This window comes from Balaenoptera musculus, chromosome 5, assembly GCF_009873245.2.
Source record: "Balaenoptera musculus isolate JJ_BM4_2016_0621 chromosome 5, mBalMus1.pri.v3, whole genome shotgun sequence".
Classification (NCBI taxonomy): Eukaryota; Metazoa; Chordata; class Mammalia; order Artiodactyla; family Balaenopteridae; genus Balaenoptera; species Balaenoptera musculus.
The window spans coordinates 109,505,387-109,518,233 of NC_045789.1; the positions used below are offsets into that span (position 1 = coordinate 109,505,387).

The 12,847-nt window shown below is 35.8% G+C and overlaps 1 protein-coding gene across 7 annotated transcripts in view; it reads right to left on the reverse strand.

Moving 5' to 3' along the window:
• COL25A1 (collagen type XXV alpha 1 chain) overlaps positions 1-12,847 on the reverse strand; it is a 478,809-nt gene that overhangs the window by 25,551 nt on the left and 440,411 nt on the right. For 3 of the 7 annotated variants that reach the window (XM_036853780.1, XM_036853779.1, XM_036853778.1), the window contains 5 exons: positions 11,179-11,223; positions 8,881-8,961; positions 7,965-8,027; positions 7,284-7,334; positions 5,191-5,217 (listed from right to left, as the gene is read on the reverse strand). In XM_036853780.1, coding sequence (XP_036709675.1) covers positions 5,191-5,217; positions 7,284-7,334; positions 7,965-8,027; positions 8,881-8,961; positions 11,179-11,223 — 267 coding nt within the window. Of the gene's footprint in view, positions 1-1,740; positions 1,822-5,190; positions 5,218-7,283; positions 7,335-7,964; positions 8,028-8,880; positions 8,962-11,178; positions 11,224-12,847 lie in introns of all 7 variants that reach the window. The other 4 variants (XM_036853776.1, XM_036853775.1, XM_036853777.1 and 1 more) reach the window with 3 other exon arrangements.

The window sequence follows — 12,847 nt, forward strand, 5'->3', positions numbered from 1 at the left end:
TCTCTTGGCAAGGTTGCAGAACTATTTCCCCATTTTATGCTTCAGATGTAGTTAATAATACAAAATGGAAGAAAAAAAAATTTATTCCAGCTGCAAACTCTACAAATGATGCTATATCATACATTTTGGGGAGTAATTTTCGTTTTTTATTTTACAATTCCTTCTGTACAATCCTATTGTGAGTCAGATTATAGCTGCAAAATTCAATTTACTTAGCAATGATTAAAATTAAAAAAAAATATGTGTGCTATCATTTGCTTAATGCTAGCATATGTAAACCTTTTGGCTAAAGGTTACATAAAAATGACCACTAGTCCTAGATTTGAAATTAGGGCAAACTTTAAAGAAATCAGATTGAGGGTTTAAATAAAATAGAAATCCAAACTTTCTTTTGCTTTTTGATACTTTCTTCAGAGTCACCATTATTATAAAATTTAAAAATAAATAGGGGGATGATAAAATTTTGGCACTGATAATATAATATTATATTTACCTGGAATGTGAATTAATGACTCACATATGTTATACAGGTTTTAGGTTTTATACCTGTGGCATGATCTAATTGGTGTGATTTAACCTATACTCTAATATGAGGCTTACACCATTCAATAAATGAATACATATTAAGCATCTACTACTTGCCTGATCTATGTAAGGCATCGGCTATCAAGAGGAATACTTTAGTACTGAGAATACAGTACTTGTGGGAAAAATAAATAGTCACCAATTTTTTTATGGAGACGTGTATAAACTATTTTCTATTACCAATTTTATGTCATATTTTAATAATGTAATCTATAATGTTCTTTACTGACTTTTATCTGCATTCACTGAATAGACAGCATATGAAAAGCTTGAAACTAAAACTCATATTTAGGAATTCCCTGGCGGTCCAGTGGTTAGGACTCTGCTCTTCCACTGCAGGGGACACAGGTTCGATCCCTGGTCAGGGAGCTAAGATCCCGCATGCTGCACGGTGCAGCCAAAGAAACCCCAAAAAAACCAAAAAACACCCTCATATTTAATAATCATTTAAAAATATCTTTTTAGTTGTTGTGGAAAGAAGACTAGCATAAAGTGCATGAAAGGTGGAAATCTCCTTTTCATTAAAAATAAAAATCTCTAAATAACTGCAAAATACTTCTTCCATACTCTCCATTATTGCCACAAGAACCTCGTAAGAGGGCATTTCCAGCACAAACAACATACAGCATTTAGACCACAATATGATTGATTAATGTAAGGAGCCACGGCACTGACCTCACGCCTTCAGCAATGGCCAATTGCATACCTGCCACCAACAGGGGGCTATGGTGTTTGGTATTGAAGAAGAAAAAATAAAAATTGAGGGAGGATTTGACACTACACTAAATAATAAAAACATTTGGGAGAAATTATGAAATAATCTGCATAATAATTTTTTAAAGGGGAGGGTGATGGGAGAAGAATTGTCAGCCTTAAAAGAGGATGGTTGGAAAAAACAAAAAAAAAGAGGACGGTTGGCATGTATGTAATTGAACGACAGAACATTTATGGCATTGTTTGTTACGGGGTCTTCCTCTGACACAAGAGCAGACGTCAGAGAAAACAAAACTGGGCCGAGCTCTGCGCGAACACAGTATGTTTTCCAGTTACAGAAATCTCAGCCATAAGATGGTCACTGAGTAAACCGGAGTTCTTACTTAGGGTAGAAAGAAAAGTCTGAGATTTGCACTGAAATGGAAAGTTTTCTTTACTTACTGGAAGACCAAGGGGTCCTCTGTCACCCTTTTGACCTGGTTCACCCTTCAATCCTTTAACACCATTTAACCCTGGTTCACCCTAAATGCAAAAGCAAATGCCGATTTTGGTTGCTATCATGGGTGTTTCAACTTCGAGAGAAGAGAGCCAGTCTCTGAAATGGTTGCAGATCCCAGTTTTAGGTAACAGCAGAGTCAGGCTAGATTTGTCTTGCATCAGTTCAAAAATAATTTAAAAAATTTTAAGAATGAACAAACTGAAATTGACAATTAAATAATATTCTAGGAAGCAGAACTCCTGAGAAAGTGTGCTCCTTACAATCAAAATGTATATGTCTGAGCTTTGAATTTTTCAGTTTTACCTCAAGGAAATTGGTGTTATGCTACATTGTCCTGACCAAGTAAATCAAAGACAATCGGAGTGGAGGATACTGAAGGAGGCTGAGCAGGAAAGACTCACTCTGCTGGAATGGAAAACTGGAATATGCAGGACAGTGTTATATATATGAATATTTTAAGCCTTTAAGCATATTGCCCAGGGGAATGAGCTAAAAATGTAGCAACTGACTTTTAAAGTAATGTCATTTGGTGAATCCTCATTCACTGACATTGCAAGTCAGGTCCCTACATGGATTAATCAATAGAATAGACAACAAAGAGACAATCCTAGAAGAGAATGTGAAGATCACAGAACTTATATGTGGCTTTGCTAACTGTCTGTCTGTCCAATCTTAGAATAAAGTAGGTTAGAATTTAACTTAAGGTGACAATACAAAAGCCATGATAAGTGATAAATTCTCTTGACTCTGTTTTTTAAAAGCCTAAGAATGTAATACACTATTTTCTATCAGCAGCAGCGTTAGAAATAGAATTCTGACCTGTTCCCTTTTCAGCTTTTAAGTACAGATATTAATTTCATCAAGAAAATCTTGAAAGACTTGTGGAAGGAAGATGATTTCAGTTTTAAATGCCCTATAGAGTCTTAAGTGGTGGAGGTGGGAGAGGGGAGACGTTATGCTTACATGGCAGGAGGGATTATTAATCTGGGCAGTATTTCCCAGGTTTTTGCTTGATGGTGCAAATCAGTGCAGTACTTGTTAAAGAGTCCAGGGCACGACCTGGACCATAGCAGCACAGGAATGGTATTTTTAATGTCTCCTAGGTGATTCTTCTCATCAGGAAATTCTAGGAAACAGTGAGCTAGAGTCATCCATGGAACCATGCTGTATATTTGAACTTTCAAAGGGGTCACAAAATAATAAACACATTGGCATGACCTAATGGAGTTTGGCAGTTCTGAGGAGAGGAAGTTTGCAATGCTGCCACTGTAGAAAAGCCAAATGTTCTATGGCTGGTAAAGTGTGATCCTGGGAACGTCCCAGAGCTAGAGTCAATGTGAGATTAAAGCCAAGGCTCAGTAGTCAACTGCAGTTAACTGGTCTAAACTTGAGATTCAGGGCTTTGCATGTGTGTGGACTTTCATTCAGCAAGTGATCTTAAGATGATGAAAAGGCAGGGCAGCCTTGGTAGGCTATGAAGTTCTTTGGTGAGGAATCATGCATTGATAGGAATGGGTGTTAACTGAGAAGGTAAGTTTAAACAATCAAATTCTGGGGCAAAAATTTCAAATTTCAACTCTGAACCTAAATTCTAGTCCCAGATCTGTCATTTAATTGGCAGTGTAATTTAGAGCAAATAACCTAAATCTCCTGAGCCTATAGTTTATTATCTATAAAATCAAGGAACTAGCACAGGTAATCTATGAGATGTTTTCAACTTTATAATTCTCTGAAATCTATGATTTAAATAACAATTGAAGTTAAGTGTAGGCAAAGTGAATCATTGCCTTGTAGATATCAAAAGGATCTTGGGCATCTATTAATGTAATGGTGATGGGGTAACTGAATCACTCATAGAATTAAAAACTCAATCTTGGTAGTTTTGGCCTGAGTCATTACAATTAACCTGGTCTTCAGTGGTACCTTAAAATCCAAACAGAAGTCAACAGAAGGAAATATTATTTAGTCCAGTGTGAGGAAAGAGGCCCAAGAAGGCTAGATAAGTACCTAGACCACAGAGCTGATAGATAAGCTCTCTTTTGACCCCAACAAAAATGTTCTTACCCTAAACTATAATCCACGCCACTGAGACACTGTCAATCACTGGCCTTATCAGAAGGTAAGGTATTCTAAGAAGAATAAAGAGGCACGAACTCTTTCCTTTCTTGGGTGAGTCACCTGCTTCATCTCGAAAAGGAAACTCAGGTTTCTGGAGTCAGACCAACCCCTCTGCCACCCCTAAAGCTGGGTGGTCAGCGGGAGTGCTCAGAGGAGAGGGTGGGCTGCCTCTAGCCTTTCTGATTCTTAGTGCCAACACTGCATTTATGTGTCCCCTCACCCCCTCTCCATTTCAATGCATCAACTCACTACTGCGGAGCTTTCAAGAGTCATTGAACCTTTTCTCAAGCAGCCTTGAGGACTAGCTGAATTTTTCTGTTCAGAACAAAGCATCAAAACACAAGATTACAATAACAACTGACGTTTATTGGGTGTTTATTAACAGCTGCACCGCATATTCTGAGAAGTGTTCTATAATCATACCTCATTAAATCATCACAACACTCTGAGGTAAGTTACCTAGTTGAGTAAATGAAGGATTAGAGAGGGTAAATAATCTCCCCAAGGTGACACAGCCTGTCAGTGGCAAAGCTGAGGTTAGAACATACGTCCTCATCACATATGCTCACTGAAAGAAGAAGCATGTCTTTCAGGGCTCATTTTAATCCTCCAAGGTGTCTTCTCGGTCTACACAAAGGCAAAGAATGCACCTTCATCCATCTTCACAATACAAACTGCAATAATTCTGACAAGGAAGGGGTATTCTCCATTGTTCTCTTGTTAATTCAGAGTATAGAATAAGTGAATGTGATGTAACCTTCTCCTCAGTATAGCATACTTGATATACCTCACCTCATTCTAGACTAGGGACCTCTGGGGGAGTACAAAATTAAGATGCTGGATAATTAAAGCATTTAGATGCAGTACTGCTATATGACAAGCAAGAAGTATCAACTAACAACATCTGAATATACAACTAAAGATACCATACTAAGAAAGAGCATCTGGACTAGTCTGAGAATCTCATCAGATTCACTTTTTTTTTTTCCTTTTAGAATGTTGATTTTGAGTATATTATGATTAGTAACTTAAGAAACTTACCTAGTGACAAGGAAAAAGGCAAAATGAGGACTAATTCATCTCTAGGTGATTTCACTTAAATTTGTTGTAAGTCATTCGTTGTTGTGAAATTTAAACATCTGGATACTTAAAGGCTTAAAGATTATCAACATTACTTGACAAATAAATAAGACAGGACAGACATGCTTCTGTCATGCTTCCCCACGATTAACAATGGAACAGCCGTCAAATATTCAAGGGATTTGTTGGATTACCTTTGGTCCAGGAAGTCCATGGGGTCCCTGAAAATGGAAAACACAGCTTTTAATTAAGAATTGATTCACTTTTTCCCAGCAGAAGTTGACTACTAACTATTATATAAAGTAACAAAAGAGATATATAACAAGAATCTTCTTGTTTGAGCTATAGCTAGAGGAAGGCCAGTGGATGTTAATACCTAGTGAAAGTTCCTTCTAGCTCTTGGATTGCTCTGTAATAGGAAATTCATTAGTAGCAATTCTTTCTGCTAAATACCTGTGAGAGGGAGGGGGGAATCTGCCAGGGTTATATGGAAGAAAAAAAAAACCCGAAAAAAGTGTTTGTGAACCCACATTACTTCTATTTTTCAAATCTCTATTTAAAAAAATCTAGGTGGAATATGTGAGATACCTTATGAGTTTAAAATTTGCTAAAAAAGTTTTGAACTTTAAGTACCAGTGAAGAGGAGACCTTTTCAATTACTAACTGCCCTAGACCCGAGGTTTTAAGAAATCTAAAGGAGCAAGAAAATGAGGAGATGACAGTCAAGTTTGGAACCCTGTTGCATCATTTCTTTAAGGCTAAGAAAAGGATTCTAGTACAGGAGTGCTAAACATTATTATTTAGAACGCATTCATTTTTACAAAGATGAATTATTCAAGGCTCTTGTAACAATTATTTACCAGTGGAAGGAAGTCACAACACATTCATGGATCAGGGCTTTTCCCGTGTATTTTGTGGAAAATCTAAGTATAGAGACTAATTAGTCAACCTAAACTAACTAAAGATTACTGTGGATTGCTTTAAACTTTCAAGTCATTTAAATGAACTATTTGGAGACAGAAGTATTTAAATACTCATCAGCAAAATCATACAACAGTAGGAAAAAGTTGTTGTTGTTGTTTTTTAAGCAAGCAATACATAGATATTTGTTACATATGTCTACATTGGAATAATATTTTCCCTTTGGATACGTTATGGATAAACATTTTCAGGAAATGGCCATTTTATCAAGTATTCTTATTTCATTTTAGAAATGGTTTTAAATTCCTTTAAACTAATTAACTTTATGATATGAATGGATATAGCATTTTCAAATTTAATTTTCTAACTTAAAGTGGCGGGAGTATTAAAAAAAGCCAAAAGTATGCCATTTGCTTGATTCTTAAAGCACTGTTTAGTTTTAAGAAAATCAGGTTAATTATAATTGTTTTGTGGTATGAAATAGAAACGGCACTTAGTAAGACATAGATGATTGGGTCTGGGGCTACGCTCTGTGGTTTAGATCATTCCAATGATGTTCTTTGTTGGAGTACAACAGGAGGAGAGATTGACCGACAGTTTATTTAATCTCTGTGATTGAAGACATATGGTTTATCGGGACACTGACGAGACAAATGTGACCTTAGAGACTGCCTGACTTGTTCCCAACCTATCCCAGTCAAAAGCATTTGAAGCATTCTGCCTTCTAGTTCTAGCCTTAACAGAACTGTCATTAGGTAGACATTTGGAGAATTATGCTGGTTTAATGGCTACCTTCCTCACTGAACATAAGTTCTATGAGGACACAGTCATTGTCTCCACTGGTCACTGAGGGATACTTGCAGTAAACACTGTATTTACAGAAGTATGTAAAAGTGAAAAGAAAAAGATCCAACAATACGTACCATCTGTGGAAGTGAGACAATTTTTATCATATTATTTTATAAATGTTCTTATTGAACATTTCATTAAAGGGTCTCAATCCTCAAAGTTGGTTAGAAACATTCATTAATGGCTACAATTATTAATCTTGTTACGCTATTAATGGCCTAGAACAGTGGTTGGTTAAAATGATTTTCCAATGTTCATACCCTAAGAGTGGAGTAAAGCTTGCCAAATCTGTTTATTCAACTTTCCTATCACAAAACTACCCTATCTCTTTCCAACAGATGTGCTTGGGAGAGTGAAAGACAACACTGTAAAATCAGAAAAGCACCTCCTATTTTTTGTCCATTCCACAGAGAGTAGTACAACATACAAGCTGGCTGTTTTGAGGGGTGCGCTCACGTTTCCTCTGGTAGCATGCTCTTAAACAAATGATTATATTTTGGAGAGAAGGGAAACTTACCATGGGGCCTGGTGGGCCATGGGGACCTGGTGGGCCTGGTGGGCCTATGATCTGCATGTCCGAAAAATAAACATGAATTTGGTTACTTCATTTAGATAAGGCAGTTAGGCTTGAATCTCATGCTGGGCTTCTGCTAAGGCCATTAATGGTTGCAGAGGAAGAAGGATACTGGAAGAAGTGATGCATTTGATTCTCTACATTTGGAAATTCCTTTGTGAGAATAAAAAAACTTAAAAAAAATACAGTTGTTCTACAAAAGCCAGAATAAATCAAAAGTACATTAAAAGAAAAGGAAGCAACTGATTACCAAGAAATGCTATAATGCTACAACTACTATTAAACTCTCAAATATTTCACTAAGCAACAACAAGGCTCTGGAGAAAAAAAGAACATAGGTTCTACATTCACAGAGCTCCACCCAAAAGCGTCGTGGGAAAACCATTGATTTTCTCCTCGGGATTAGATAGCCCTCTGAAAAATCGCTTCTAACTCAGACCTCTGAGACACTTTTGTCTCTCGCTGTACAAGGCTGACAGATATTTCTTCTACAGTTTGACAGACCAAGAGGTTCATGGCCTTTCTACTGTTGATAAACCATCTGGCACAAGTTGAAGTCGGTGAATAATTGGCCCATTTCAGAGTTTTTCGGGAACCATGGAAGTTCAGCCCCCATGGACTTACGGAAGGACCCTGAGGACCTGGCAATCCCGAGTCTCCTTTTTCTCCTTTCATTCCATTGGCACCCTACAAATAACCATTAAGAGTTGAGCTGGTCAAGTAAGGAACAGCTGAATTTTCTCCCCAAATCCATCATCCTCTTGAAATTTTTATAATATCATGCACATGATAATGTAAGAGAAGGATTTATCCCCTTGCATTTTAGCCTCAAGCTAAACAGCAAGCTTCCTCAAATCCCTAGGACTGTGCGTGATATGTGAAATAAATTATAAAGTAAATGAAACTAAGTTCTGCTTGATTGGTTAAACTTATACATTGCTAAATATATCCAATTATAACTGTTATATTTTTAATGGTGGTGCTGACTTAAAATAGCAGTCCTTTAACTTCGTTTTCACTGACACTTATTTACACATTTCCTTGTTTTAAAAAATGATCTAGGGCAGTGAGGTTTTCTACATTTTGTTCCCCACATTTTTCTACATTTCCCTCTCCAGATTCTCAGTAAAAATTATGGGGGAAACCATAAAAACACCATCCCATAATATTGTAACACAAGGAGAACACTTCCAGAGTAATTTGTTTTTTAATTATTTTGTATTTTTTAGTTTTTTTAAATTATTGTTTATTTAAAAATGATCAGTTACATCCTACATTAATGACCAACTCTATTTATTTTACTATCTTCTAGTGAAAATAATTCAGGAAAGCATAAAGGTTTATTTTACAATTCATTTGGTTAGATGCTTTAAAATTTCTTCTAGAGCCTTAGTTGTAGTAATTAACCAAAAACACTTCAAATATTTAAAAATAAAAATATTAAATGAACCATTAGATGAGACTGCAGCTAATAGTACAACTATTTTCTGATTATTTACTTTATCTTAATATGAATACATCTTTAAAAATATAAACATACCGGTAATCCAGGAAGTCCAATTCCTCCTTTTTCACCTGGCATACCTGGGTCCCCCATGTCTCCCTTTGAACCTTTGAGTCCCTACAAATGATATGGTTTGCACTTAAGAATCATACTGACCATGGATGGTTACATAATAGGGAAAACAGAATTCCAGATTACTTTTACCAGTAGATGGGCCTCAGGCTGAAATGATTCTGATTTTCATTTTTAGGTAGAGTTATCTCTTACAGCAACCTTCTACATTGAATCAATACTATTTCCTCTTGTAATGGAAGAGATTAAATTCTGTTACTTAGGCCATTTAAGTATGAAAAGCAGGAATGTAAGTGTTGACATCATTTCTCCTGATTCCACATTTTTACCTGGCAGCTAATTCTATATCACCAGTCCTGAAAACAAATTAATGGGTTTAATGCACAATATACATTTTGAAGCAGGACCTAGTGTTATAGTAACAAAGGTCCAAATAAATTTTTCACGTCTCCACTCATTATATCCCTCTATTCCCATTAAATGCAGGCAGAGGTTCCAATCACCAACAGTTTTCAATGGTCCCATCTACAGACAGGTAGATCATTCACTATACACTAACGCTCAATTAATGCTTAGAAATACTTCCACTTTTCCAGTGTTCTTATTTTGTTCTCGTGACATCTCTATGAGGTGATCCAGGATGTGATTTTTATTCTCTTTTTACAGTGAGGAAATAGATATATGTGTATTTTGAATGCAAAAAAATAGGAATTTTGTGATACTAATACTGAAATTAATGTATATCGTTAAGCATTTTCATCCAAGGAGGTTCACTGCAGTATGACCAGATGGCCCATTCTTCAGCAGAGATGATCATAGTTATTTTAGTTATGGTCATAGGGATCCCTGGTTGCACTAACCTGTTCACATTTTCTATACTAAAAACTACTTAAGGACAGGAACTTATCTTTTCTTGTTACGTATATCTATTTCATAGCACCTACTTCAGAGTCACCCACTAGGTGGGTGGGTAGGTACCTAAATAGATAGATGGATCTTATAGTTAATCAGATCCTGGTTGGTTTTAGGAATCTAATAATAGAGAGCAGGAGGATAGCTAACCCACTGGACCTAGTAGTAGAAGAAGACCTTGTGAAGCCCATAGAAAAAAAATTCAGCTATTGTATATGTTGGGATGACATACCACGTAGTATGTCATTATGTATGTCAAATTATTTATAATGACTAACTGGGGGAGGTAATACGATCAGATTTTTAAATGCTAATGTGATCTCTGATGGATATAGCAGATCATCTAAAGTCTCTTTTATAACTACCACATGTTAATTTAGTGTGATGTTATATGATTTCAATATACAACTCTGATATTAAAATAACCCTTCTCTTAATTTTCTTATCTAATACTATCTCCTGAGAAGGATATTTCACAAACTGTATCAAGAATGTCTTTGATTTCTAATGATCTTCTTGATTTTAGCCATTTCTTAGGTAAATAATAGAAGCCCAGAAAACATCAAATATCTTGAAACTAATCCTTGTGATTAGATTCTGAATTTTGAATACTGTCCACATTCTCCTAGTCAGATTCATTTCTACCAGGTGTTGGGAAACCATGGCTTACAGGCCAAATCCAACCCAGGAATTGTTTTTGTACAGGCTGAATGTTTAAAACAAAATTTAAGTGGCATTAAAAAAATCTGATAGAGAATGTCTATGGCCTGCAAAGCCTAAAACAGTTACTATCTGTTTCTTTATAAAAAATGTTTGTCAACCTCTGTTTTAGGGGAAACCCTCGGAGATACTGCCATATTCTACAAAGCTGCAAGTGTCCTGCTTGTTTCTGTCTTTTCTAATGATCTAGAAAATTAGGTACAATCTTTATTTGGGAAAAGAAAACCATGTCAAAATAACACATGTAAGCAATATCTAATTTTGCGGAAACTACCGTCACAGCTTTAAATCTTGAATTATTTGTATCCACTGACAAGAATTAGGCGATTCTTACTAAATTGGTAATTATCTTACGAGTCTAATAAAAATTCACAGAGATGTCATGGTAGATTGATAGGGATTATTAAGGCAAATCTAAAGCATCATATAACTTGTATGTTTGTACAAAGAAAACTAATGCCTAATTTAAAACCAATTGCTTTTTAGAGTTAATGTAGTCTCTAGAACAGAAGGTAAGAAAAAAAAAAAGAGAATATCATAAGTCAACACTCATGCCTTTTGGTCTTCAAACCTATAACAGAAGGTCATCAATAATGATGCTTTAAATGACAGTATGTCTTTGAAAATTACCTGCTCTCCATCAACTCCTGGGACTCCTGGAGATCCTGGCTCTCCCTATTAAGATAAAAATTGACGGCTAGCTTCTTATTTATTATTGGTAGCATACTACACCAAGTAAAAATGAGGCAAAAAATGATGCTAGTTGGTAACAGTACAATTTAACTTTCAGCAAATGCATCATAATTCAAGTACGTTATTACATCATACCACATGACTATACAAAGTGAAATAATGTTTTTTTTTCTTTTGGCCACACTGTGCGGCATGCAGGATCTTAGTTCCCCCACCAGGGATCGAACCCGAGCCCCCCTGCAGTGGAAGCCCAGAGTCTTAACCACTGGACCGCCGGGGAATTCCAAAATAACATTTTTTTGAATATTATGTATAATAATACTTACATATCGCTAAGATTCAGTGCTTTTATTTTTTCCCTCATGTGAGATTCAGGCTATAAGAATTTGGTGAAAGAAAACTGAAATCATCTGATGGCTGACCATATCCTATAGGAACAACCTATATGCCTCAGCTAGTTAATTTTTTCCTCCTTAAAATTCTGTATGATTTCTCTTATTTTCCAATTTGAGAAAAAAGCAGAAACATGGTAGTTAACTCAAGAAAGAGTAAAATGAAAGGCCCCATATGTTTATACTATTTAACCTGGCATTGTTTGAACAGTGAATACAAATTCATAATGATTGTGAATGTGCTATTTCCAGATAAGCCTCACTGAAGGATATAATAAATCAGATAATATCTTAATCCACAGAAAATTACTTTTGGATCAATTCAATTTCCTATACTATGCTAGGAACGAACTAAGTTTACTATTCATATTATGATTTATTAGAACCCTTGACAAACCCAAAAGAGATGGATTTATTTTTTCTTAACTGAAGATGTTCCATTAAAGACAAATTAAAACAATGTGCTAGAGATTTATTCAAACAACAAATGTCCAGTTACCTTTCAATTGGAAAGGTACTGAACAAACAAATTCTTTGAAAGGCAAGATATTATTTTATATCATTGGATCATTTATGTAGACCCCATTATAAATATCTCTGATGCCCACACCTCGGAAACTTTGTAAAAACAATTCTTTGGAGTGTGTGAGTAGCCTGCCTCGCAGACAGATTTCCAAGGGAACTGACTTGAGGCTGTATTTTTCTAGAAAGTCTTGTTTGGTGATGTTATAAACCACAATATTGAAATGGTTAGAGCTCCTTTCCCTGGTTAGAACTTTAAGAGCTATTGATCATAGTGTGAAATCTGAGCCTTCCAAATGTTAAAGGAAGGCATGACAAACACATGAAAAAAAGAAAAAGAAAAAAACCTTTTTAAAAAAATTCCAGATTTCCTGCTCTTTGTGGTAGCGGCAACATTTATTTTGCCACCAACAAGTCTGTTAAGGTTGGATGCAACTGGCTAAGCCCTAGTTTCATGCAGTCTGAATACTCGTCAGCACTCTGGGTCCAGTAATTGTTGCTATGCTTTTCCCTTCAAAATGTGACCCACAAATGTTTAAAAGAAAAGTATAATTCATGAGTTATTCATTTATCCTGCACCCACCAAAAGTAGTTTGTAAAGAGTTATTTGATGTATAAGAAGTCAAATAGTCCTTGTTTGATAAAGGAAGGAGGAATGCTAATTTGAATAGGTTCCCACTCAGTCTGAGGCT